Source organism: Phyllostomus discolor, chromosome 3, assembly GCF_004126475.2.
Source record: "Phyllostomus discolor isolate MPI-MPIP mPhyDis1 chromosome 3, mPhyDis1.pri.v3, whole genome shotgun sequence".
NCBI classification, from domain to species: Eukaryota; Metazoa; Chordata; class Mammalia; order Chiroptera; family Phyllostomidae; genus Phyllostomus; species Phyllostomus discolor.
In genome coordinates this window covers 49,712,610-49,738,923 of record NC_040905.2, presented here as the reverse complement: position 1 = coordinate 49,738,923, position 26,314 = coordinate 49,712,610, and the positions used below count along the sequence as shown (strand labels likewise).

Genomic DNA, 26,314 nt, shown 5'->3' with positions numbered 1-26,314 from the left:
GGAGCAAAAGATTTTTTTTCTGAAAATTTGGGCCAAAAATGCAGGTGGGCATTATACATGGGAGTGTATTATATGCAGCAAAAATGCGGTAGGTCTGCTAGGTGACATGCTTCCAAGGGAGTGTACAATGGTGTGGGTGACTGCAATGCTTGAATGTTTGTATCCCCCTAATATCCCTGTGTTGAAGCCCTACCCACAATGTGATGGTATCAGGAAGTGGGCCTTTGGGAGGTAATGAGATTTAGATGAGGTCATGAGGACCCCCATGATGGTGCTGATATCCTTATAAGAAAAGGAAGGCAAAAAGCTCTCGCTCCCCTCAGCAGCACACAATGAGCAAAGGTCATGAGGGGACACAGTGAGAGGGGGGCTGTCTACAAGCCAGGACCCAGGTTCTCACCTGGAACTGAATCTGCTGGTACCTTGATCTTGAACTTACCAGCTTCCAGAACTGTAAGAAACAAATGTCTGTTGTTCAAGCCACCTTATGGTGTTTGTTATAAGCAGCCAGAGCTGACCAAGATAGTGGCCTAATTGTCTTGGGTCCAGTCCCTTCCAGAACTGGATACAGGATAACATGAGGGACAATGTCAGAGGGCATTTTGGCTACAGGCAGTTCTTCATTCTTTCTCTCAACATCAATTCAAACTCCCTTTATAGGTGAACATACAATTAGAAGAATTTGGTGTTGAAAACTGAAAGGAATAGTGGACGAGAAAAAGAATTGTACAAGGGAACTATGTTAAGAAAAGTAGATCTCAAATCCTGGAATAAAAAAAGAAAATGATTTCTGCAAATTTGCTTACCTTTGTTTAAGCGTCCCATCACAGTAAATTCAAAATATTTGTTGTTGTCAGTTGAAGAGTAAACGCCGAAGATGGTGGCAGAACTCTTAGTCTGCAGCTTGAAGGTGGCGATCAGATAGAGCTCATTCAGGGTGGGGTCGGTCAGGATTGGCCGCAGAGCACTTGGGTTCAGCCTCTGGCTGGAGGACGGAAGAAGGTCAAAAACTGGGGAGAAGGGAGAGAAAGGGATCATCAGTGAAAGATTTAACTTTGGGGCAAGCAGTTTTTCTGAGGGGGTACAATTTGACAGAAAGCTATAAAGCAATGTACACTAAGGTAGTCATTTTCCATGTTGCCAAACTCCCCAGTTCCTTAGCTTACATTGGCTAGACATTTGAACCAGAAGAAATATAGCGCAATATTTACCACTAGGTTATAGCCCCCAGGAGAAGATTAAGTTTGCAAGACCCGAATTGCATTTGGCTTAAGAAGTGGCTCTGAAAATGCCCACTGGACAAAGCACTGAAGGTTTAAAGTAAAAGCGGAACAAGGTGAGAGCATTCAAGTCATTGCTTTTCTTAGTTCCCCAAGTGGTGAATTTCTGGTGTCCTTAGGGTTCTTCATGAACCTCCTAGACCACAGGCAATTGTATTTTTTTAGGCAGTGATTAATGACAGAGGGAATGCAGCATACAGCATGGATGTGGGGGGAGATAAAGGGTCAAGAAAGTGGCCCTGGCTGGCGTAGCTCAGTGGATTGAGAGCAGGCCTGTAAACCAAAGGGTTGCTGGTTTGATTCTCAGTCAGGGCACATGCCTGGGTTGTGGGCAAGGTCACCAGTAGCGGGTGCTTGAGAGGCAACCACACATTGATGTTTCCTCTTTCTCCTTCCCTTTGCCTCTCTCTAAAAATAAATAAATAAAATCTTTTAAAAAAGAATATAAATTTTTTTTAAAAGTGGTTTCCTACCTTTGTGAGGCCTAAATATTCCCTTTGTGCATTTATAGTTCTCCAATATTTCTCTGTTAAAAAATTCCAATGCAGAAACAAAACAAAACAATGTGGTCATTATTTCTTGACTATAACCTGACTGATGGAGTTGACTTACAAAACTAGTTGCTTTTTTTTTAAAGGAAGAGGGGAAGGAAGAGAAAAATAGATGGAGAAAAACACTGATTGGCTGCTTCCCTGCCCACTCCAACAGGGAACCAAACCTGCAACCTATGTGTGTGCCCTGACTGGGAATCGAACCAACGTTTTGTTTTATGTGACAATGCCCAACCAACTGAGTGAGCCACAATGGCCAGGGACAAGTTGCTTTTGATCAAACCAGCAGCACTTTCTCTTCAACTTTTTTAATATTTAAGAGAGGTATAAGAGAGTACAACTAGAGTTATTTAGAAGGCGATGGCCAAATTTGAGTCTTACTCACTATAAGGTACTTAGTATTTCTGTTGGTTTATGCAAATATTGTTTGAACAATTCCATAGCTGTCTCCTGGATATAATAATCTGGTTACTAAAAGTATAATAGTATTTATAATTATAAATAGCTCTTAAAAAATCAATGAAACAAGCATCCTTATAGAAAAATGGGCAAAATATGTGAAAAAGCAATGTACAGAAAAAAATTACAATGGCAAATAATTACATATAAATGTTCACAGGCTTAGCTAATGATGAAGGAATTGCTAACCTAAATTGTATTATTTTCACTAAGTTGTAAAAACAATAAACACAATAATACCTAACTGTTGGTAAGGGTTCAGGGAAATGGGAACTCATATACCTGTGGGTAAGATCTAATTAGAATAAACATTTTGAAGACAGTTTAAACAATAGTAGCAAAGGCCCTAAGGCATATGTGCCTTTCCACTTAGCAATCCTGCTTAAAGGAATTTATCCTAAGGAAATATGGATAACATGGTAAATTATTTAGGTACAAAGATATTCACCACTAGTGGTAATTCTAAAATTTCTATTAAGGGGGGAATTATGTCAAAATTCAGTGGAAGAGGTGGGGAGCCTGAAGCTCTGTTGGCACAGCACTTTGTTATGAAACAAAGTGTCGTCGGCAGAGAAAGAGGGCTGGACAGAGACTGATCCATCCTATGGTACTGCCGTTGCTCAACACATTATTATTTATAATGTCAAAACATTGGGAACAACTTCTGTTAGGGCTCTGGATAAATACATTTTGGTCCTTCTAAAAAGTGGAATATTATTAATAAAGGTAGTGCAGCTGAATACTTGCAGACATGGAAAAATGTTCATGATATATTAATTGGAAAAAATTATTAAACTATACATAACAGGATCCTATTTGAAATATATATGTTTGCATAGAAAAAGATTTGAAAGACAATACAACAAAATGTCAACATGAATAGTAGTGATCTCTGGGTTAGGTTGTAATTATAAATGTCTAAATTTCCTTTCCTTTTGCTGACCCATTTTTCTATTTTTTTTTTTTTACAATGAACATGTGTTGCTTCTGTATTAAGAAGAAATAAAAGTTATAAAACAAACAGGCAAAATCTACTTAAGGAAGTCTACTCTTTTTAATAGACAACCTGTCTTCAGAATGAGCCTGTGTTGTTTCTTTCACGTGGACCCAGGACCCTACACAATAATGAATTCATGGCTAGAAGTTGGAAAGTGGGACATCTGTTATACTCCTTCGAGCACCCCACTTTCCCCCAAACATGAGGACTACTGCTACTGTACTTCGAAAGAGAAATAGAACTTTCAAATTTCCAGAGAACTGGAAATTTCACATTTCTGACAGTGAGGGCAATATGTTTGAAAGTTCTATTCAGGACAAGGCATCTTCAGAAAGGAGATGTGTGTTTAAAGGATGGGAATTTCATTTAAAACTGAATAAGAATTCCTGATTCTTGTTCTGACTATGATCACTCCCATAAATTAGCTCAAGCTAAATTTACCCATTCTTCAATCTGTTCAGTTCATCTAAAGCACTGGCTTCTCTCTCAAGAGGCAGAGTTAGGATTAGTTAGTAATGAATTTGGAGAGTGTTTTGAAAAGGAAATGAGACACTGCCGTTTCCTTGTAATGTTATTACATTTTAGCAATAGCACCAGGATCCAAGCACAAACTTCTGGTGTTAGAGGTGAAATTACTGCTATCAAGGAGCCCAAGTACCATGTTATGGAAATTGAATACATCCTAATAAGACTAACACGGCTAGCTCAGAGGAGAAAGGAGATCAGCAAATTATCCAGTTGAGCTGATAACTGCAAGGTAATTAACTCGATAAAAAAATCTATCAGAAACTTGACTTAATCAGATAATCTACAGCAACTGCATTAACCAGATAATTTAGGTACTATAGGCTGATTTCAGGTCTGCATAAAACAGGCAGCTCTGTCGCCCTGGCCAGGTGACTCAGTTGGTTGTCCTGTACACCAGAACGTCTCGAGTTCAATTCCCCGTCAGGGCACATACTTAGGTTTTGGGTTTGATCCCCAGTCAAGGAGCATAGAGAAGGCAACCAATCAATGTCTGCCTGTCTGTCTGTCTGTCTGTCTGTCTCTAAAATCAATGAACATATCCTCTGGTGAGGATTAAAAAAAAAAAGAAAACAGGCAGCTCTGTCTGAGAAGAAGCAAAATCCATTCCTGTAGCTCACCAGGAAGTAGTGTGTTCAAATGTCAAAATTCATATAACCTAAAATACTATGCCTATAAATTCAAACCTGCCTAAAATGTCTGCGATAAGAAAACTTTTGAATTATGTTGAACAGCTGCCTCTCTGACGGCAACAGTAACAAGAGCAAGTGTAAACAAGTGGGACTACATTAAACTAGAAAGCTTCTGCACAGCAAAGGAGGCCATCAACAAAATGAAAAGGTAGCTTACTGAGTAGGAGAAAATATTTTCACATCATATATCTGATAAGTTAATATCCAAAATATATAAAGGACTCATGCAAAAAAAAAAAACCCAACTGATTTACGAATGGGCCTAAGATCTGAATAATATTTTTCCAAAGAAGACATGCAGGTGGTCAGTGGGTACACGTGAAGATGCTCACCATCAGTAATTGAATGCAAATCAAAACCACCACAATGAGCCATCACTTCATACCTGTGAGAAAGGCTAATTAAAAAGATAAGAAACACCAAGAGTGGGTGAGGGTATGGAGAAAAGGTAACTCTGTGCATCCCTGGGGGGAATGTGAATGGGTGCAGCCACTGTGGGACACTGTATGAAAGTTCCTCAAACATAAAAATAGAACTACCATATGATCCAGCAATTCCATTTCTGGGCATTTATCAAAAAAACAAACACAAAAACACTAACTTGAAGATATATATGCATCCTCATATTCACTGCACCATTATTTACAATAGCCAAGATATGGAAACAACCTAAGATGGATGAATGGATACAAAAAATATGGTTTGTGTGTACATATACATATACATATATACAATGGAATATTATTCAGTCATAAAATGAATGAAATGTTCTCATTTGTGACAACATGGATGGACCTAGAACAGGGGTGTCAGACTCATTTTCACCAGGGGCCACATCAACCTCGCAGTTGCCTTCAAAGGGCCGAATGTAATTTTAGGACTGTATAAATGTAACTACTCCTTAACAGTGAAGCGAGAGCTCAGCACTGCTGCTGAGTGGAAAAAAGGTGCTGGGCCGGATAAAATAAGGTGGGAGGCTAGATTCGGCCTGTGGGCCACCTGTGACCTAGAAGGTATTATGCTAAGTGAAATACGTCAGACAGAGAAAGACAAATACTGTAAGATCTCACTTACATGTGGAACTAAAAAAAACAAGCAAACAAAGAAAAAAACTCCAGGCTCATAGATACTGAGAACAGATTTGTGGTTTCCAGATGGTGGGGTTGGGTGTGTATGAGTGAAATGGGTGAAGGAGATAAAAGGTACAAATGTCCAGTTATGAAATAAGTCACAGGGATGTAATGTGCAGCATGGTTAATAATACTGTATTGTATATTTGAAAGTTGCTAAGAGAGTAGATCTCAAAAGTTTTCATCACAAGAAAAAAACTTCTGTAATTATGTATGGTGATTAATATTAACTAGAACTGTTCTGGTGATCATTTTGCAATATATACCGTTATCAAATCAAGTATACCTGAAACTATTTAACGTTACATGTCAATTATACTTCAATTAAATAAAAGGCTTTCTTTTCCTAGAAGCAAGGTCACAATGGATAAATATTATCAACTACAGCATTTCAAACATATCAACACAGACTAAAAGCAGTACAGTACCCCTTGAAACTAAACTTATGGTTGGCTGGTCTGGAATAAAAACAAGTGATTTGGTGAAATGCAAAGTTTAAATGGGTGATGACGGCAGCAGGAGGGGAAGGGATTTGGGAATGTCCTCATAGGCCTTCTTCATTCTGGCCCCGTGAGGAATAACCTTTCCTTCAAGCTGTGGTCTCTTCCAGCTTTATTTCCTTAGTAATAAACCAACCCAGGCATCCGTTTCAAACAGATGAAGGTCATCACCTACGATCATTTCTTGCTTAAATATTGGGTTGGCCAAAAAGTTCATTTAGTTTTTTCCCCTAAGTTGGCTTTAGCAGTGCTTAGTTTTTAGTAGTGTTTCATTCTTACCCTGGTTTCTCTTCAGATTGTATAAATCTTTTGCTTTTTAATTTCATTCAAAACAATTTCATTAGATTGTACTGTGACAGCTGTCATATCAGTATGCATTTAAAAATCAAAATTGATGGATTTTTGTGCAGCCCTTTAAATATTGAAGATGGAAGAAAATAAGCAACATTTTCGATATATTATGCTTTATTATTTTGAGAAAGGTAAAAATGCAATGGAAACATACAAAAAGATTTGTGCAATGTATGGGGAAGGTGCTGTGACTGATCGAACGTGTCAAAAGTGGTTTGGGAAGCTTTTTGGTGCTATTGACATTTTGGCCAAATAAATCTCTGATGTGGGACTGTCTTATGCGTGGGAAGATGTTTAGCGGCACCCCTGGCCTCTACCCACTAGAAGCTAATAGCGGGAGACAGCTGGCATACTGAAACTATTCAAATCAATAACATTATTGGTGAAAATGAAAAATGTGTCATTTATTTTATGGAAAAAACTAAATGGATGCTTTGGCCAACCCAAGAATTTCTTCCTTTTGGCCTTTACAAAAAAAAAAAAAATTCTGTTTAAGCTTAATTGCTGCCTGCCTAGTGGTTATTCTCATCCCATCTCACAAAAGGGTTTGAGGTTTATCCAGGTGTCTTTTCACTAGATTTATCGAATTTTTACTTCTTCATAAAGACCGATTTCTCAGCCCTTCTGTTCTGTTTATCTCAGGAATCGAGAGATGAGGGCAACTCTGTAAGTGGGTGTTGGGGTCCAGGCAAAGTCAGAGCTGAAAAGGCGAGTGGTAGGGCACACAGAAGAACGCTGCGCCTTTCTCCGGAACGCAGGTCTTGGGCTGTCTGGGTGAACCTCGCTCCCGCCTCAGGGAAGGATTTAGGGGGCAAAGAGAGGGGAGTGGGCTGGCCAGACTGAGATAAGGGCACAGAACCGGGTTTCAGGCTACCCCAGACGGGGCCTGTTAGAGGTCTAGGGCCGTGTTGGGGGTCAGCTAGTGAACCGCACATCCTACCATCGACTGAAAATAAGTTTTGCGTTCCCAAAACCCTTGTTTAAGGAATGGGACTCATTGCTGGATAATGGAGTCTCAGAAATTCTGTAATCTAATCACGGCTTCCAATCACAAAATGCTTTGACTAGGGCCCCAGAGGGTCACCGAGGTGACCAGCGAGGTCCCAGAAGTCAAGCTGGTGAGCTGGTCCCCCCCACTCGCCCAAGCGTAGGTCCGGACGGCGGGCTCCGCAAATGAGGGGCCTGGGCGGGTCACCTCGCAGCAGCTCGAGCCCACTTACCCTGGGGGGCCTGGGCGCCGGCCCCCAACCACGGCTGCAGGGCCAGGTGCAGCAGTAGGAAGGCGGCTCCGCCCGGTGCCAGCATGTTGGCTCTTTCTGCTCCCCGCGGGGCCTGGAAGCGACGGCAGCGCAGGTCCGGCCTCGGTGTCCTCCAGCGGTGCGCTGTGTCTGGGTGGGACCGCAGACGGTGGCGCAGGTGAGGGGTGCGCGGGGGCTGGAGCTGGACCCGCGTCCCAGGGTGCCGTCGGGGGGCGGTGCTCGCGTCTAGGCACTACGCGGAGCTGGTGCGCGGTCGACAGCGCCGTGCCGCCGCGGCCCCGAGCTTTATGGCCCGGCGGGTCCCGGGGAAGGGGAGGGCGGAGGCTGGGGCGGCCCCCTTGGCTAGGATCCTCTTTTGCCGGGAAGAGTGGGGGCGGCCAGAATGGGGAGCCTGGGAGGAGGTGGTGTGAGTAGGGACGCGCAGGAGCCCCGGACCTTTCCAGTCCTCGGGTGGGCGTGGAGGCGGTCTCGGACTGCGAGGGGCTTAGGAGGCGGGAGGAGAGTATGGGCAGCAGGGGGCTGGTAAGAGGCGCACAGGAGGACAGGGTGGAGATGAAGGGGGAGAAAGGAGCGAAAGAACGAAGAAAGTGACACTGACCTGCTAGCTTTGGACCCCATCAGCTCCTCTACCTCTTGTACTCCTTTTGTTTTAGAATATTGTTTGGACAGGCTTTTAACGTTCATCTTGGGCTCCTCTTTGAATGGAACCTGAAGGCTCTCCAAGGAACTTTTGGTCCAGAGAGCAGTTGGCTTCTTTCATTTCTTCAAGCTTTTCCTGAATACCTCAAATGTTGAATATTTTTTTTCTCATCAAGTTTTGAGACCTGAACAGTGAAAGTTTGAAAGTTTTTGTGTGTGTGTGTTTTTTTAAAGGAAATAAAACACATCTCAAGGAATCCATCCAGACAGAACCATTTACAGGACAGTGGTGTTTTATGGAGAATTTATTTTCAAGTCACTTTCTTCTGTGTGTCCTTTTCTGTTCCACCCTCCCAAAAGATCCCATGCTACAGTTCAGAGGTATGAGAGTAGGACCTGAAAGAGAGGGAAGAAACATAAGGAATCAGTCTTCCTCCTCGGCAAAGCCCCTTAAAAATAATGTGGATTAACTGGAAGAAAAATATTTCAGAACGATGGCTAACTTTTCCCTCTGACTATTGGAGAAGATCCAGCCAAGAATTTCTACTCTGTCTCTATGTCTCAAAGAACTTCTACCCAATCTTTATGTCTCAGAGAATTTCTTCCAAAGGTTAAGGAGCTACCTGCCACCAGGTGGAAGATCATCTCATCAGCTTATTTCCAAACTGTGCTAGAGTAGCCCCTCACCAGTTATGATTCTACTTAAAGCTAATGACCCCGAGATTCCCAAGCTGCCTCCAGAGTTCTTTTCCATTTGAGGTCTAATAGAATTCTAATCCAGGCTTCACTTAGTGCCACATTACACTGAAGTCACTGTATGAATGAACCACAGCATGTCTACATATGAGAGCACTGAGGAGACAGAGAGTGTACCTGTTTCTAGCAATGTGACCATAATCTAATGACATGGACTAGACTACTGAATCCTTAGGTCTCCATACTGTGCCCCTAGGAGAGGCCTGGGTCACAGGGGGCTCCAGACCCCCAACTTCTGTTTCAGGAACAGCTTTGCTTGTATGTGTTTTAGACAGTGAGGACTTGAGATTAAGCAGGACTAAACTACAAGCTACTCAAAGGCAGGTACCATTTTTTAGTCGTTTTGTTTTTTTGAAGCCATTTTCTCTAGGCATCCCTAGTTCCTAGCAAATTTTCAGGAAACAAGCTTGCATGGCTGGGTACACAACAGGTGTTGGATGAAACTGAATGACTACTCAGTGTAACGGAGCAAGAAGGGAATCAAATGACTTTCTGCTAGCCTAACAGACTCAGGTTCTAGTTTTGCTTCTAAAGAGCCTGCATTTTAATCAAGCTGCTTGCTGGGAAATCTCAGTCAGCTTTTTCTTTGTGTCCTCAGAATTAAGAGGAAATTTTATTACGATAAAATTTATTAAATTGGCTATGAAATCTATGGTAAAGGAGGTGAAAGAGTTAAATCAGTTTCTTTTCTATGCCACCTCATCAGAATATCTGTTGTTGCACTTATCACTTAATTTTAATTTATTTTAATTGTGTATTAGTTTATTTGCTTACTTTTCCCCAAGTATCAGACTCTAGGCTCCTTAGCACTATCTCATTTACTTTTGTAGCCCCAATTCCAAGTACAGTGCCCAGCGCTTAAAAGTGATCAGCTTTGTCATTGAATTGACTTTTCCTTTCTTAACATGGTATAAAGTGGGGTAAGAGGTCGTGATATGTCAGGAATCCATTTGTGTGGCAGGTTGCAAAAATGGCCCCAATTCTGTGCTCCTCTGTACACACATCTTTTGCCTCCCATTTTGACCATGGCCTTGACCATCTAACTAACTTGGACAATCGGACTTTAGCCAAAGGGCCACAAGAAAAAACTTAAAAAATGCATGTGTGATTGGGCTTGCTTCCTCCAGTACCTCTGCCTTTGCCACGGCAGCGTGCGTGGCTGTGCTGGGCTGTTGCAGGATGAGACGGGGAGCAGAGCTGAGTCACCGCAGTCAGCCTGGGCAGAGCCAGCCGAGAGCAGCTGGCAGCTGACTCAGACAGGTGAGTGGGTTCAGCAGGGTGAGCAGGGTTGTCTAGGTGACTCTAGTTCCAGGGGAGCAATCAACATTATTTTTGTAAGCCATGAAGATTTTGGGGCTGTTTGTTGTGTAACGCTGTAGCAATAGATAACTGATATACTGGGTTTCCTTCCATTTCTAACTGTTGTAATACAGAGCATGACTTCATTTCTGGCATTTGCTGACAGCTTTTAAGCTCCACAGCTCCCCTCCCCTCAGCCCTACATCTGGGCAAGCAGTTAGGAAAGCTTGGGTGCTCCCTCCGCTGGTGCTGGCAGGAAGTTCCAACTGTGCAAGCCCGGAGCCTGCAGGGGAGCCCTCGTTCCAGCCGGCTCCCCTAAACACCATAAATCCCACAAAGCTCTTCTCCATGCCCTGCTCTCTCAAGCCGTTTTCAGACTATCCTGCTCTCTCCTCATTATGTGTCAAATAAACCTTTTCAAACCCTTTTGCTGCCTGTGTGGTATCATCATCGATCCCAACATGCAAACCCCGTTTTGGGTATGGGGATTCCCACACTGCTTCTGCTGTTCTTTAGAAGTGGGAGAAGTTGCTCATATTATTGCTGCTTGGCACAACTAAGTAGAAGCTTTATATATATATTTGTTCATTGGCATTTGTATAAAGTTATCATTAGTTCGTCAAGTTTTTCACTTGAATTCTTGAAGGGAGTAGAAATGAAAGACACTTACTAACATTTAAAGGCTGTGTAAAGGAACGACAGTTCACACTGTGCCGTGTGATGACTGTGCCACAGCACTGGGGACGTAGACTTTGGGCTGTGACTCAGTTCCATGCTAGTAACAAAGGAGGTGCTTGGTTAGGCGACAGGAAAACCACTTCTCTGGAAACCAGTAAACTCAAATAAGGGCCCAGTAAATGAAGCAGGGGGCCTTTGATTAGTGTACAGTTAAAAGTAAGAAACTTTTTTTTTACTCCCAGAATTTTTAACATATGTTGCTTTAGCAATTAGGCACTAAAGATCAGTGAAGAAAGTAGTGTGTAAAATCACACTCTGTTTCAATTGCACTAAGGGTAGACTGCTAAAAAACTCTCATTAAACTTTAAAATAAATACAGTTTATTAAGAACTGTGTAAAAATTCCTTAGAAAAAGAGCCAGAAATGCAGCTGTGAGGACACTTGTTACAAATAATAACTGTGTCAACCTACCTTGAAGTCCAGAGAGAGTTTCATCAACTAGCACTTCTTAAAGTAGCCACTCCACTAAACAGTACGCCATTCCACCCGCCTGGTGGTTCCCGCACTGTCCAGTGGTAATAAGGATCAGAAAAAAACCCAGATTAGTGCCAGCCATCTGACGGTGTTTGCTATGGAAATATGATGCAGAGGGCAATGACATAATAGGATATAAAGCAAGCTTGCAAAATATGCTAAAATTCTCTTCCTTTGGAGTCTAGAATTTGGGCTAATTTGATTTTAATTGATTGAAGTTAATCTATGGGGGAAAGTTTTGTAAACAAATGAATTACTTGAATGGGGGGGCATGTTTAACCTTAAAAAAAAAACTAACACATGAAAAGTTTTAGTAGTTAATTTTCAATAGGAAAATTGGTATTGCTAATTACAAATGAGCCCTAATGTGTCCATAAAGCAGCTGAAGTAGATATATGCAGTTTTTTTCAACTCTAAATTTAAAAATTATGTGGGTTTGCTATCCGATCATGGACAAAGTATTGTGTTAGAATATTTGCTAATCGGGCATGAAATCTTAATTAGAATTTTTTCTCATTAATGTAATCAGTTACCCAACACAAAATCACTATATGTCCATTTATTAATTAATTCAACAAATGTTTACTGACAGTCTTCTAGCATGTGCCCAGCACTGTATTCAACAGTGGGCATACAAAGATGCGTGAGACACAGTTCTCTAGCTCATAGCCTATCAACAAGCAGATGATATAAACAATATAAAAAGGGCTGTAATAGACATGTATCCTAAGAGATAAGGAAATGTTGAGAAGAAAGCAGCTTGCAGTTAGAGTGAGTTAGAAAGGGTTTCTTAGCTGTGGCTGGTGTGGCTCAGTGGATTGAATGCTGGCCTGCAAACCAAAGAGTCACTGGTTCGAGTCCCAGTCAGGTCAGGGCACGTGCCTGGGTTGTGGCCAGGTGCTCAGGTGGGGGCGTGAGAGAGCCACCACACATTGATGTTTCTCTCCCTCTCTTTCTTCCTCCCTTCCCCTCTCTAAAAATTAATAAAATCTAAAAATCTAGAGAAAAGTCTTCTTAGAAGAGTTGGCTTTTCATTTGGGGTCATGAAGGAAGGAGGCAGCCTCCATGAGACAAAGTAAGGGAAGAACTCGTCCTGACGTCTGGGGTTCTGACCTGGGCAGCTTGGCGTATTGTAGTGTCGTTCCCTGAGTTGGGGGGGTAGACGATGATTTGGTGTGGCCATGTTGAGCTTCAAGCATCATCAAAACGATCCAATGGAGCTGTCTATTAAACATTTAGTTACATGGGAGAGAGGCTTATGGGCATGGGCCTCATTAATTTGTAGGTGTCTGCTAAAGCCATAGGTGAAGATGAAATAAAGAAGAGTGTGTAAGATGAGGAAAGAACACTGAGGAACATCAACATTCAGAGAGAAGGAGAAGCCAGCAATAAAGATGGAATGAGGTAAAATAAAACCAGGGAAGTATGGTGTCAGGGAGGTCTGGTCAATAGTATTGACACTGTGGAGAGGTCAAGCAAGATAAGGAGTAAAAACCGTGCTGGGTTTGTCAGCACAGAAGTCATTGGTGACTCTGTTGAAAGCAGTTTGACAGGGTAGTGTGGATGAAAGAAAAGCAGAGTACTGCCATTTGAGGAATGAGGATGACAGAGTAGGAAGTGGAGATAGTAAGGGTAATACTAAAAGTAAAATCACTTTCTTTCAAGAAGCTTGCTTGTGAAGTGGAAGGTGGAGGTGGATCAGAAACTATTGGAAGAGATAAAAACATTTTGAATAGGATGGACTAGGGCTGCCAAGGAGAGAACAGTTGATATGCACTTTTTCTTAATCAAGGAGCACTAAAATATATTTTGTGTTTTCCTCTAATAGTTTTGCATTTTATGTGTCACATCTAATAATATAAGCTTCACAATCATGAAGGCTGTCTGTGTAAGACAGTAACAGAATTCCCCCCCAGGGGTTTATCTTCTATAACATGAAGTCCAGAGGGAGAGAGTTGCAGTGGACTTCAGTGAATTAACAATATCATGCCCCTGGGTCAGCTCTTGGACTTCCCTTAGGGTGCAATATGGCTGCTGCAGCTCCAGACATCATATCTTTCCATGACAGCATCCAAAAGTAGAAAACAAAAGGGTCAGGCTTCTGCTCTTGTTCTTTCTCTCTCCCTCTCTCTCTGTCTCTGTGTCTCTACCTTTATGTCTATCTCTCCACAGAGGAAAATCATTCCTAGAAACACCCAAACATACTTCTTCTCAGGTCACAGTGGGTCACAGACATACCCATGTCTTGTCTGCCAGGAAGGGTGGGAAAGTGAGAGCCCGCCACAGTGCTGGGTGCTCACAGGAGGGTCTTTCGCAAATGGTCCTTACTCTCTTGTGAAGTTCATAGCGAGACAAAAAAACAATAGGTAGGTGAAGGTAGATAAGATGTGATGTACTAGTAAATCAGAATACAGGGGAGGGTGTGAGGAGAAAATAATAGAGAAAAGCAGATGGGCAAAAAGAGACAAATAACTTCAATTTCAATGGGTTTAATGTGAAGAATATGTTTAATATACGAAATGTTCTAGAGTGGGATTGGCCCACTGGGGCCCAACAGGCCAAATCTGGCCTACTGCCTTTTTTTGTTGGGTCAGCAAGCTAGCAATAGTTTTTACATTTTTAAATGGTTGGGAAATTTTTTTTTAAATTTGATCTCTGACATGTGAAAATTATGTGGAATTCAAATTTTAAGGTCTATCAGTAGTTTTACTGCAACACAGCCATGTTCACTGGTCAATGGCTGCTTTTGTGGCACAACCACCAGGTGGAATGTTCGCAAAAGAGACCATGGGACCTGCACAAAACTAAAATACTAACTCTCTGGTTTTTTATGGACAACGTTGCTGGCCCCTGTTCTAGACCATACATTTTCTGGCAATTTTATCCACCATGTTAGACTTATTCATTAAGCAGAAAAGCAGACAGAAAGAAGCAAATATTAATGGACTCTTTCTGTTACTGATACTCCATTCCTTGCCCTCCAATCTTCTACCCAGACCTGCAATTTGAGGGACATAAAGCATTAGAGTTACATCTGGTTTCTTAGTACCACCAAGTAATAAATATTAAAGCTACTGTACCTCTCCTTCCTCTCTCCAGGTACGATGTTTTCCCAGTGGTGTTAAAATGGATCAGCTTTATATAAATCTCAAGAGAGCCCTGCCTGGTGTGGCTCTGTTGACTGAGTGCTGGACTGCAAACCAAACTGTCACAGTTCAATTCCCAGTCAGGGCACATGCCTGGGTTTCGGTCCAGGTCTCCAGTAGGGGGCGTGTGAGAGGCATCCACACACTGATACTTCTCTCCCTCTCTTTCTCCCTCCCTTCCCTTTTCTAAAAATAAATAGATAAAATCTCTTTAAAAAATTCTCAAGAGAAATGAGAGGCAGTTGGTCACTGACTTGAAAAAAAAACTATCTAATGAAAACATGATTCCTTTTTTGCATCTAGGGAAATGTGAACTGCAAACATATTTTGTTATTCCATTTGAGCATTAAATTTCCTTGGCGCATAACATATTTTATTGTGTCAATTAAAAATCCAACTTATATAACTTTCAGAAAGAGATTACCTTATGAAGTTCTGACATGTTTCTTCACAAAAGTAATTCTGAGTGTGGATATAGTTGCTAGTGATATTGATTATTTTCATTGCTGCATTTGAAGATTGACCAGTGGGAAGGGAAAATAAACATGACAAATCCGATAAAGTAAAAGTTTTGGCAGGAAAACCAGAAGTGGGCAAATATAGCGGAGGAATTTGGGAGCCGAAAGAGAGAAAGGGGTATGAGGAAGGACCTTGGAGGGAAAGGTGAGAAGGCAGTAAAGGATCCCTCAAGGACAAGCTTATTTCACCCAGGGGTATTGAGTGATCATTCAGGGTATTGTCAGAGTCCAATGCCCTACTTAATATTTTCATCTCTTACCCTCCCCCCCTACCCCTGGGGCCCCAACCCCACCATCCCTGGGGTATGAGAGCTCGTTTCCCAGGGCCCTCTGTGTGGAGCTCCCTAAAGTTGTCTGTGTGATCCATGGGCTGTGGTGCCGGTCCTTTGAGAGCTACTGCTCCTCTTATCTCAGTCACAGCAGCAAGCTTTCAACATTGTCTGCATATCTGAGGTTAAGCAGCTAAAATCAGAATCCTGCATATTTGCCCTAGCACACTTCATCAGGCTTTTCCTGTGAGATTTTGACTATATAATTTCATCTTCATTTCCACAACATAACTGACTTGTGCACATGTGCTTGCACACACATTCATGCATACATATATGTGTGTGTGTGTATACATATACCCTCCCATTTTTCTCTTTCCTGTGAAAGAGTCTTAGTAGCCCACATTATAATATTCAACTTTAAGTATCTCAGATATAGAGCCCTGTATTATATTCAATCTCATTTAATCTATACAATAATGAGGTAAGATAGATAGGATGGTTGTAATTACCACAGCACAGACTAGAAAACTAAAGGTCAGGGAGTTAAACAGCCTTCCCAAGGAAACGCCAGAGCTTGGGCTCACACTCAGGTCCCTGACCGCTGACCCAGCTCCCTTGCTCTGCCGAGCTGCCCTACAGGGAGTGAGCATCTGATCAATGCAGAAAACCCTACTTCCTGGGCAGACTGGGTGAAGTGAGACCCTAAGAATGAATATGATAATTTCACTTACTTCCTTCTAATATATCATGTGAAGCCAAAAACTCGGTTTTCTACTATTTGCTTTTTCTTCCTCTATGCTTTTTTAAGTATATTTTATTGGTTATCCTATTCGAGTTGTCTCATTGTTCTCCCCTTTATCCCCCTCCACCCTGCACCACCACTCCCCCCAGCTTCCCCTCACCCCCACTTAGTTCATGTCCATGGGTTGTACATATTAGTTCTTTGAATTCTCTATTTCCTATGATTCTTAACCTCCCCCTGTCTATTTTGTGCCTACCAATTACTCTTCTTATTCCCTGTACCTTTTCCCCCATTCTCCACCTCCCCACTAGATAACCCTCCATGTGATGTCCATTTCTTTGATTCTGTTCCTGTTCTAGTTATTTGCTTAGTCTGTTTTTGTTTTTAGCTTCAGTTGTTTATAGTTGTGAGTTTGTTGTCATTTTATTGTTCATAGTTTTGATCTCTTTTTCTTAGATAAGTCCCTTTAACATTTCATATAATAAAGGCTTGGTGTTGATGAACTCCTTTAACTTGACCTTATCTGGGAAGTACTTTATCTGCCCTTCCATTCTAAATGATAGCTTTGCTGGATAGAGTATTCTTGGATGTAGGTCCTTGCCTTTCCTAACTTTGCATACTTCTTTGCAGCCGCTTCTTGCCCGCAATTTTCTTTTGAAAAATCAGCTGAGAGTCTTACGGGAACTCCTTTGTAGTTAACTTCTTCTTTTCTTTTGCTGCTTTTAAGATTCTTTCCTTATATTTAATCTTGGGTAATTTAATTATGTGTATCTTGGTGTGTTTCTTCTCAGATCCAACTTCTCTGGGACTCTCTGGGCTTCCTGGACTTGCATGTCTATTTCCTTTACCAGATTGGGGAAGTTTTCCTTCATTATTTCTTCAAATAAGTTTTCAATTTCTCACTCTTCCTCTTCTCCTTCTGGAACCCCTATGACTCAGATGTTGAAATGTTTCAAGTTGTCCTAGAGGTTCCTAAGCCTCTTCTCATTTTTTTGAATTCTTATTCCTTCATTCTGTTCTGGTTGTTTATTTCTTCCTTCTGTTCCAAAACATTGACCTGAATCCAGTTTCCTTCTCTTCATTGTTTGTTCTGTATATTTTTCTTTATTTCACTCTTCATAGCCTTTACTTATTCCTCTAGTTTGCACCTGTACTCAATAATTTCTGCGAGTGTCCTCATTACCAGTGTTTTGAACTCTGCATCTGATAGGTTGGCTATCTCCTTTTCGCTTAGTTCTTTTTCTGGAGTTTTGATCTGTTATTTCATTTGGGCTGTTTTTTGTTGTCTCCATGCACCTATTATGTTTTAAGGAGTGGAGCCTTAGGTATTCTCCAGGACAGGGCAACCCACGTCACTGTGTTGTGGTGCTGTATGTGGGGGAGGGGTCAAGAGAAAACAATGTTGTTTGCTTGGCTGTTGCCCCACTTTCAGTTACCTTTTTTCAGACTATAAGATGCACCCCCCCACCGCCTCAAATTTGGGAGGAATAATGGTTGTTAATAATGGTTGTTAATGCTGCTGTTGAATTCTGTTTACATTTGCATTGGTGAAATATTATGTTATTTATGTTACTAAATATTTTATCACATTTTTTGCTTCAAATTTTTTCCCCTATTTTCCTCTTCTAAAACATAGGTCCGAAAAATACAGTACTTCCCCTGCTACTCACAAGTGGATTGTGCCCTTTCAGTTGCTGCCCTGCTGCTGATTCCTGTGGGGGGGGGGGGTGGTCTTGTGTACATTCTAGGATCCTGAGGTCCTCTCCAATGGGCTTCTCTGGGAGACTGGCAGTTTTTCCCACTGCTACAACCTGCACAGGTTTTTATAATCAGAGGTTTTGAGGCTTTATTTCTCCGCACTAGAACCTTGGGTTGCACTGTCTGTCTCACTCCCCAGCTGTTCCTTCCAGTTTATCTGCATGTGAATGTGGGACTGGTCTGCCAGCCACTGCCTCGCCCACCCTGGTCCACCAGCTGCAGCCTTGTCGTGTGCCCTTTCTACCCTGGCTGCCCTGCTCTGCCCCTCCTATGAGTCTGGATGAATGTTTCCTCTCTAATTCCTTGGTTGTTGGACTTCCATACAGTTCAATCTTCTTGAAGTTCTGGTTTTTTTTGTTGTTGTTTTAAAATTGGTAGTTTTCTTCTTTTGGTTGTGTGAGAAAGCAAAGTGTATCTACGTTTCTCCATCTTGGCCAGAAGTTGTCTTCCTCCATACTTTTTAAAGCCCATTGTAAAAGGGTTGTGGTCACTAGCAGAATATATCATGGCCTAGCCTTGTCCTGTGGAGGAATGCTATGTCCGATCCAGAGAAGCAACACAGTGGAGCCCCACTGCCTCAGTCATTTATGAGGTATATGGCCTGGGGTTCCTTCAGCTCTGGAGAGCAGGCCATGTCTCAGTTTCCTCGCTGGGAAATGGGAGTGACCTACCATGGGAGTTGTATGAGAACTAGCGCTAGGATGGTGCCTGACATATTGTGACTCTCCATGAACAGTGGTTGTTTATTTCTGGGCTGGGGCTCTGTCTTCAGAGGCCTGAAGCCAATACCCAGGAGGCTGTGAATCTGAAACGTTTCTGACAGGGGTGGATGAAAACAAGCAGGAATGCAGCGTGCTGTGTAGCCATACTGTCCAGCTTCAATTCTGGCTCCATCATTGTGTGTCCTTGGGAAGCTATTTAATGGTCCTGTTCCTTAGATTAGGATGCCATTTGTAAGATGGAGATGCTAGTGGTACATGTCCTAAGGTGAGTGGAGATGCCAAAAGCACTTGTTAGTTGAGAGAACAAATATTTAAACTAGTGCCTGGCACATAGTTCTTTCCTCTCTTTCTCCTCCTCCTCCCCCACCCCTTCCTCCTTTTCTTCCTACTCCTTCTTCTACTCTCTCTCTTTTGATGGGATTCAGGTATTTCTATTTGTAACTGACTTTTTAAATCTACTATTGTTCAGAGGCTAAATGACAGGACGTGGGGAAGCAGGAGGTTGCCATGACAGTCTTTAAACAAGTAGAGCATGTTCTCTGGGGGAGGGGGCATCCAATCCTCTTGTTAAACAAAAAAAAAGGGAAGGACTGTAGGGCTTAGAGGAAATTCAGTTGCCCTGACTACAAGCAGAATTAATGCTTTTGGCTGCCTTGGTAACCTAGGGCAAAAATTAAGCTCCCAAATCAGGGTGTGGAGGGAGCTGTGTTATTACCTATAGACACAATAATCTCACTCCTGTGTAAGTCTGTATATACAGGTACAGCTAGATAAGTTGACCAATATACAGATCAGAAAAATAGAAAATTTGGAGGGTGATGGTTTAGGCTGAATAAGGAGCCAGAGTAAAAATAACCTATAATTGACAGTGGGGAATAATTATTTTATTATAGTCAGGAGTTGTGAGAGCTCATGGAATGTTATGATTCTGAGATTTGCTTGTTGCAGAATAGATAAGAGTTGTTTACTTTTCCTCTATTTCTCTATTTTTCTTTTTTCTTTTTCTTTTATTTTATTGATTATGCTATTACAGTTGTCCCATTTCCCCCCTTCACTCTCTTACACCCTGCCCACCCCCTCTCACCCACATTCCCTTCCTTTAGTTCATGTCCATGTGTCATAAGTTCTTTAGCTTCTACATTTCCCATACTATTCTTGCCCTCTTCCTGTCTATTTTCTACCTATTGTCCATGCTACTTATTCTCTATACCTTTTCCCCTCCTCCTCCCACTCCCCTGTTGCTAACCCTCCATGTGTTCTCCATTTCTGTGGTTCTGTTTCTGTTGTATTTGCTTAGTTTGCTTTTGTTTTAGGTGTGGTTGTTAATAACTGTGAGTTTGATGTCTTTTTTTACTATGCATATTTTTTATCTTTGTTTCCTTAGATAAGTCCCTTTAACATTTCATATAATAAGGGCTTGGTGATGATGAACTCCTTTAACTTGGCCTTACCTGAGAAGCACTTTATCTGCCCTTCCATTCTAAATGAAAGCTTATCTGGATAGAGCAATCTGGGATGTAGGTCCTTGCCTTTCATGACTTGGAATACTTCTTTCCAGCCTCTTCTTGCCTGCAAGGTCTCTTTTGAGAAATCAGCTGACATTCTCATGGGAACTCCTTTGTAGGTGACTGTCCCCTTTTCTCTTGCTGCTTCTAGAATTCTCTCCTTCATTTTTACCTTGGGTAATGTAATTATGATATGTCTTGGTGTGTTCCTCCTTGGGTCCAACTTCTTTGGGAATGTCTGAGCTTCCTGGACTTCCTGAAAGTCTTATTTCCTTTGCCAGATTGGGGAAGTTCTCCTTTATTATTTGTTCAAATAACTTTTCCACTTGCTGTTTTTCCTCTTCCTCTTCTGGTACCCCTATAATTCGGATGTTGTCATTTAAAGATGTCCTGGAGGTTCCTAAGCCTCTCCTCATTTTTTTTGAATTCTTGTTTCTTCATTCTTTTCTGTTTGGCTGTTCCTTTCTTCCTTCTGGTCCATTCCATTGATTTGAAACCCAGTTTTCTTTCCATCACTATTGGTTCCATGTGCATTTTTCTTCATTTCACTTATTGTAGCCTTCATGTTTTCATCTAATTTGTGACCAAAATCCACCAATTCTGTGAGCATCTTGATCACCAGTGCTTTGAAGTATGCATCTTGTTTGCTCAAAAGCACTGGCTGAGGGGCCTTCAATTCTGTTTGAGCCATCTTTTTCTTTTCCCCGTCTTTGGTTTGGTTGAGCCTGTTACGTATGAGGGACAGAGCCTTAGGTGTTCACCAGGGCGGGGCACCTCAGTCACTGGGTTGTGATGTTGTATGTGGGGGCGGGGTCCAAGAGGGAACAATGGCACTTTCTCCGCTCTCACTCAGACTTCAGTCCCTTCTGCCGCTTCCCAGAAGCAGATTGGGCCCTTCTGGTGCTGGCTCCTGGGCGGGTGGGCTTGTGCATGTTCTAGGACTCTGTGGGTCTCCCCAAGGAGCTCTCCTGTGAGGCTGAGAGAGTCTCCAGGCCTCAACGCCCACAGGTGTTTTCAATTGGTGCTTTTAGGCTTTGTTTCCCTGTGCTGGGTTCCTGGGTTGCACGGTCTGCGTCGCTGCCCGTTTTTGCCTAGTTTATCTGTGTGCGAATGTGTGACTGTGGACAGCCAGCTGCCTTGCGCACCTCACTGGGTCTGCTCGTTGCCTCCTGAGCCCAGGGTCTGCCATTGGGTTGTCAGCTGCTCCTGCACTTCTGGGGTCTGTCAACTGCAGCCTGCGCCCTGCATGCCTGCGACTGTCAGCCACCGCTTTTTCCTGCCAGGACCCCTCGACCCCTCTCCATAGGCCTCTAACTCCGCCCCTCCTTACCAGTCTGGGTGAATGGTTGTCAGACTTCCATTCATTTCATTTCTCTCTGTTCTGGTTGTTTTTTTGTTTCTAAAATTTTGTTGTCCTTAGTTTTGGTTGTGCGAGGAGGCACAGTGCGTCTATCTACACCTCCATCTTGGCTGGAAGTTATTTCTCTATTTTTCATTAATAAATATTCCTGTTCATCAGTGGAGGCTGCAGCTCATGCAATTGAGGAAATTGATGGTAATCCACTCAGCTATCTAGGGGAAAGGTTTACCCTGGTTCTTATGTGGAGGTTTGTGTAAGGGAGGTGTCACATCCTCATAAAGTAGCTTGGTCTGGAGCATCCCAAGTCCACAACAGCACAAGAGAAAATGTGAGAGATATTTAGTAGTCTTAGGTAGTCTCTCCTTATACAAGCAAATGAAAGGACTGAGGTATTACACTTGTCAACAGGGCTATTTCCACTGTTCTTGTAAAAGAAAGGTATTTATGACTTATTGAGAAGGTGTTCTTTCATGATCTAGCCTATCATTTTATATATATATATATACATATATATACTCATATATAGAGTACAAAATGTAGAAACATGACTTTATAATGATTTGAATAAATGAGCTTATTAGGGAAAAAATCAGCTTGACAGAGATTTTTCTTTTTTCCTTTTCTCTTCACCCTACCCCCCTCTTTTTTTTTTTTCATGGAGACGACCATATTTTCAGCTGGGCAGTTGAAAGGTAAATACACTGGATTTAAAAGCAGCCAAGAAAAAAGACAAATCACCTCAAATGGATAAAAATTTGAGTGACAGCACTGTTTTCAACAGCATGAACGGAAGCCAGTAGATATCATATTGCTAATGTGCTGAGAAAAAAATAATTATTGATTCCAAACTCTACAATTAATCAAAGGATTTCATAAGAATGGGGTAAAATAAAGGCATTTTAAGATAAAATTGAGTATAAAGTCTCACAGAAGGGGATTATAAAGAATATTTTTCAGACTCAGATAAAATGAACTCAGATTGAAACCTGAAATATAAGAAATAATGAGCAAAGACATTTATAAATAAATTGAAATGCTGGCCATATAAAACAATAAGAATGTCTAATTTGCAGGATTAGAAATTAAGGCAGAAATAAAATACTATAAGTATAAAAATGGGAGGGAAGAAATTTGCTATAGTTTTATAATGTCATTTTTAGGAGCAAATAAAGAAGATTGATTAAGTGTGATTTAATTAAATATTTAAATATTTATGCTAACCCTGGGAAGATTGACAGAGGATGTATTGCTCAGAAACTAAAGAGGGAAGAATGAAACAAAAATATCCCTTAAAAACTGCAGATTCTGTTGTTTTGCAGTTCTGCTGGAAAAATGTATTGTAGGATTGTGTCCTCCACATCACTGAGTTTTTCTCATGTAAAGTAAAGAATTCCTTTCAGAGCCAAGTGTTTATTCTGAGAGGTTTTTGGTATAGGCAATAGCTAGTATCTGTTACACTTTCATTTTTGCTTTTTTCCACCAAGCATCCTAGCATAAACACTGGCCTACACTGAAATAATTATGTAGGAACTACTATCCTATACATCTCCTAACTCCTTCCTTTCACTTCAATCATCTAACATTTTTATTTTTCCTGATCCTGATTTTCATATTGTGTTCTTGTCATCCATCTTAAATGTTCTGTGGAACAAATTAGGTCGGAATAAATGAATAGGTAGTTGAATGTATCAACAAATAACAGTGAAATGATTAAAGCAAATGGAAGACTGAACTCTGGATGTGGTTTTGATTTCATTTGCCCTTTAGTCTTCTTCATTAGTGGCAGCATGGAAAGCATGGAATAGATTTACCTTGTTTGAATCAGTTCATTCAAGGTTGGAATTACAAGCAGTTTGTCCATGTTTGGGTTTTTTTAGCAAGTTCTAGAGATGCAAACCTTTAACAAGATAAGCAAAATCTATTATGCAACAGTAGTGAAAACCTGTTACCTCATATTGCAATACTTTACTGATGAACTTTTAGAGCCAGTAGTAGTAATTATGTATATTTGGTCATCATTTATGGACACAGTTTTGTCTCTGAAATAAAAATTGTAATGGGGAAAGAACCTGTTCTCCTTTGATATAAGAAAGCTGAATATGACAGTCGAATTTGTCATCTCATTTGGTTCAATTCATGCTAGAAATAACAACCTTTCTCAGAGCAATCCCACTCAAAAAATCAGTGGAGACATTCAAAAGAACACAGAAAATAAAATTGAAATGAACTAAAACAAAATGACATTTTAAGGCTACAGCGTAGGTGTTACCTGGGAGGAGGGCAACAATGGAGTGGCCCGGAGAATTAGGTTATGGAAAGAAATCGCCTTTTGCCAGCAGAGCACATGATGAGTAACCCAGTACATAGTCATATCTTATACAGTATAGAGACTGTAATCTGTCCTGATGCAAGGCTTTAAAACATCTAAGGAAAGGCTGTGTCGGCCAGAAAGGGAATTGGGCATACATTGATGGTTGGGAAGTGGGTAGCATGGGAAGAGTCAGTGAGTCAAAAGCTGGCAGTGGACCTGCGAGTACTGTCCAGGGAAGTGTGTGTTGTCCTGGCCCTAAACACAACCCTTCTGGTCCAAAGGAAGACAGGCCCCGTGGTGGAAAGGGATGTATCAGGTAATTACAGGCTGACTCCATGAAACATCAGCCTTGTTGCTAGCCAAGCAACTTTCTGTTAAATTGGCTTCCTTGTAGTTTGTCTGAGAAAGTACTTACCAGGCTCATGCTAATGTCCACCTCATAAAAGACACCTTGACTTTTAGTGACAGTAGTGCCAGTCTGCTGGGTATTCTTCAGCTTCCCTCACATGTGGACGAGGGAAGGGTTTCTACAGCCCTGAGACTGAATCCCCAATTGCATTCTCTGGCGCTCTCACCACGGAAAGGAGCCGTCTGCCGGTCTTCCCTGTGACACCTGACCTTCTCCACAAGTGTCGACAGTCAGCAATTATTTTACTAATGATGAGGATTATGTGTTTCAGTGAAGCACGTGATTATCAGAGAGGGGATGTGCCAGAAGGCATAGGATGAGCTCCAGAACATGGATTCACCTCTCCTGTTGCAGCTCACGGGGGTACTTGCTATCTCACTCCCACCCCCAGTAAGTGAGGCAGGCTTCAACCCTTTAGAGGTTCTCCTCCTTCCTCCCCAGGGACTTGTGGACCTTTATAGAGGGTCTCTCACTAGTGACAGGGCCATGCAAGCCCCAGGAAGGCCTCACCTCGGCTGCACTTGACACCTGGGTCACCTAGGAGAAGTCCACCCCTGAGATAGCGAACTCCTACTTAGCCTTTGCTGCCACCAACTCAGTACTAAGGAAAGGGAAATGCTCCCTGTCTCCTCTTGGGTCTTTGTTATAATGCCAAAAAGAAAACTGTGATAGGGTAACACCTTTCCATTGCTTCATCTTTTCTCATCTAAATTTGGATAATGTTCTAAGGTTGAGTACTGAATGTTAATTATTTTAAAGGATGTAAAGTTTCCATTAGAAGATGACTAACCAGAATGCTAACGTTTCCAAGTTCTTGGGAGTTACACATTTCAACAGGCAAAGAGTGTTAGGGAGACCATGGCTTTATCTGAATCTGGTAGTGATGGAATAAAATCATCAAAGAAAGGGCCTCATTTATCAAGTACAACCCTCTTTCCTCCTTTCTATACACAGACAAGCTGAGGTCCATAGAAGTTCAGTTACTTCCCCCAGAGAGAGAGTCAGTGGCAGACTAGGAGGGAAACCCAGTGCTCCAGACTCCTGGTGCAGCGCTTCCTCACTGAAACACTGTGCTGCAAATGAACCTCTTCATCCGACTCTTACGAGGATCCCAGATAACAGAAGAGCACTTCATAGCTCCTTGCCTAGTTTTCTCACTTTGCTTCAATTCAGTCTCCTTCACTTCCCTCATACCCCAAATTTCTGTACCTTGGCTCTAATCTGCATGTGTTCATAAATAAATATGGCTGCCACTCCATTTTCTTCTGTTCTTCCCCCAATCATCGGCCAGTGCCACACCCTTGGGCTCCAGCACCACTCTTGTTCTCAACCAGCCTCAGCTGGTTGCCGTTCCTTAGAGTCCTTCTATGTTCACAGAGCACTCGTCTGCTTTTTCTGGAGATACCACCACATCTGCTGGGGATCACTGTCATGTCTGCTGGGGACTGCACTCATGTCTGTTAGAGATCATTATTCCACCTGTTGGGGACCATATTCATGTCTACTAGGTACACATGGCTGTCACATCAGCTGGGGACCATAGTCATGTCTGCTGGATACCGTTGCCAATCTGCTAAGTAACCTCTGGCGCTTTGGATCCTGTGAGATTCCAAAGCTGTATAGCATTTTGAAGTGAGGTTTGAGAGACAGACTCTTCCCTGGTTAGCTGGAGTATATATATTTTAGGAAGTTGTGGTGGTGCCAAAGCAACAATGCCTTGCAACACCCCAAATCTTTAACGAGTTTTTAATGGAACAGCTCTGTTCAGAATTTACTTGTAATCCCACCTCTATATGTGATGATGAACTATTGGGGAGTTGGGCCAGGAGACAGAGCTAAGAGCTGGGCACCAATCTACATTCAGAATCTCCACTCATGGGGTTTTGCTACTGGTCAAGTTCACTGTCTTCTTGCTTTAGGG

The 26,314-nt window shown here is 41.9% G+C and overlaps 1 protein-coding gene across 1 annotated transcript in view; it reads right to left on the bottom strand.

The window, feature by feature from the left end:
- Positions 1-8,121, bottom strand: part of THBS4 (thrombospondin 4) — a 66,071-nt gene extending 57,950 nt beyond the window's left edge. The window contains exons 1-2 of the mRNA XM_028514388.2: positions 7,706-8,121; positions 807-1,010 (exon numbers count right to left, since the gene is read on the bottom strand). Of these exons, the coding sequence (XP_028370189.1) occupies positions 807-1,010; positions 7,706-7,790 (289 nt within the window). The 5' untranslated portion in view covers positions 7,791-8,121. The remainder of the gene's footprint in view (positions 1-806; positions 1,011-7,705) is intronic.
- Positions 8,122-26,314: the final 18,193 nt, after the last annotated feature.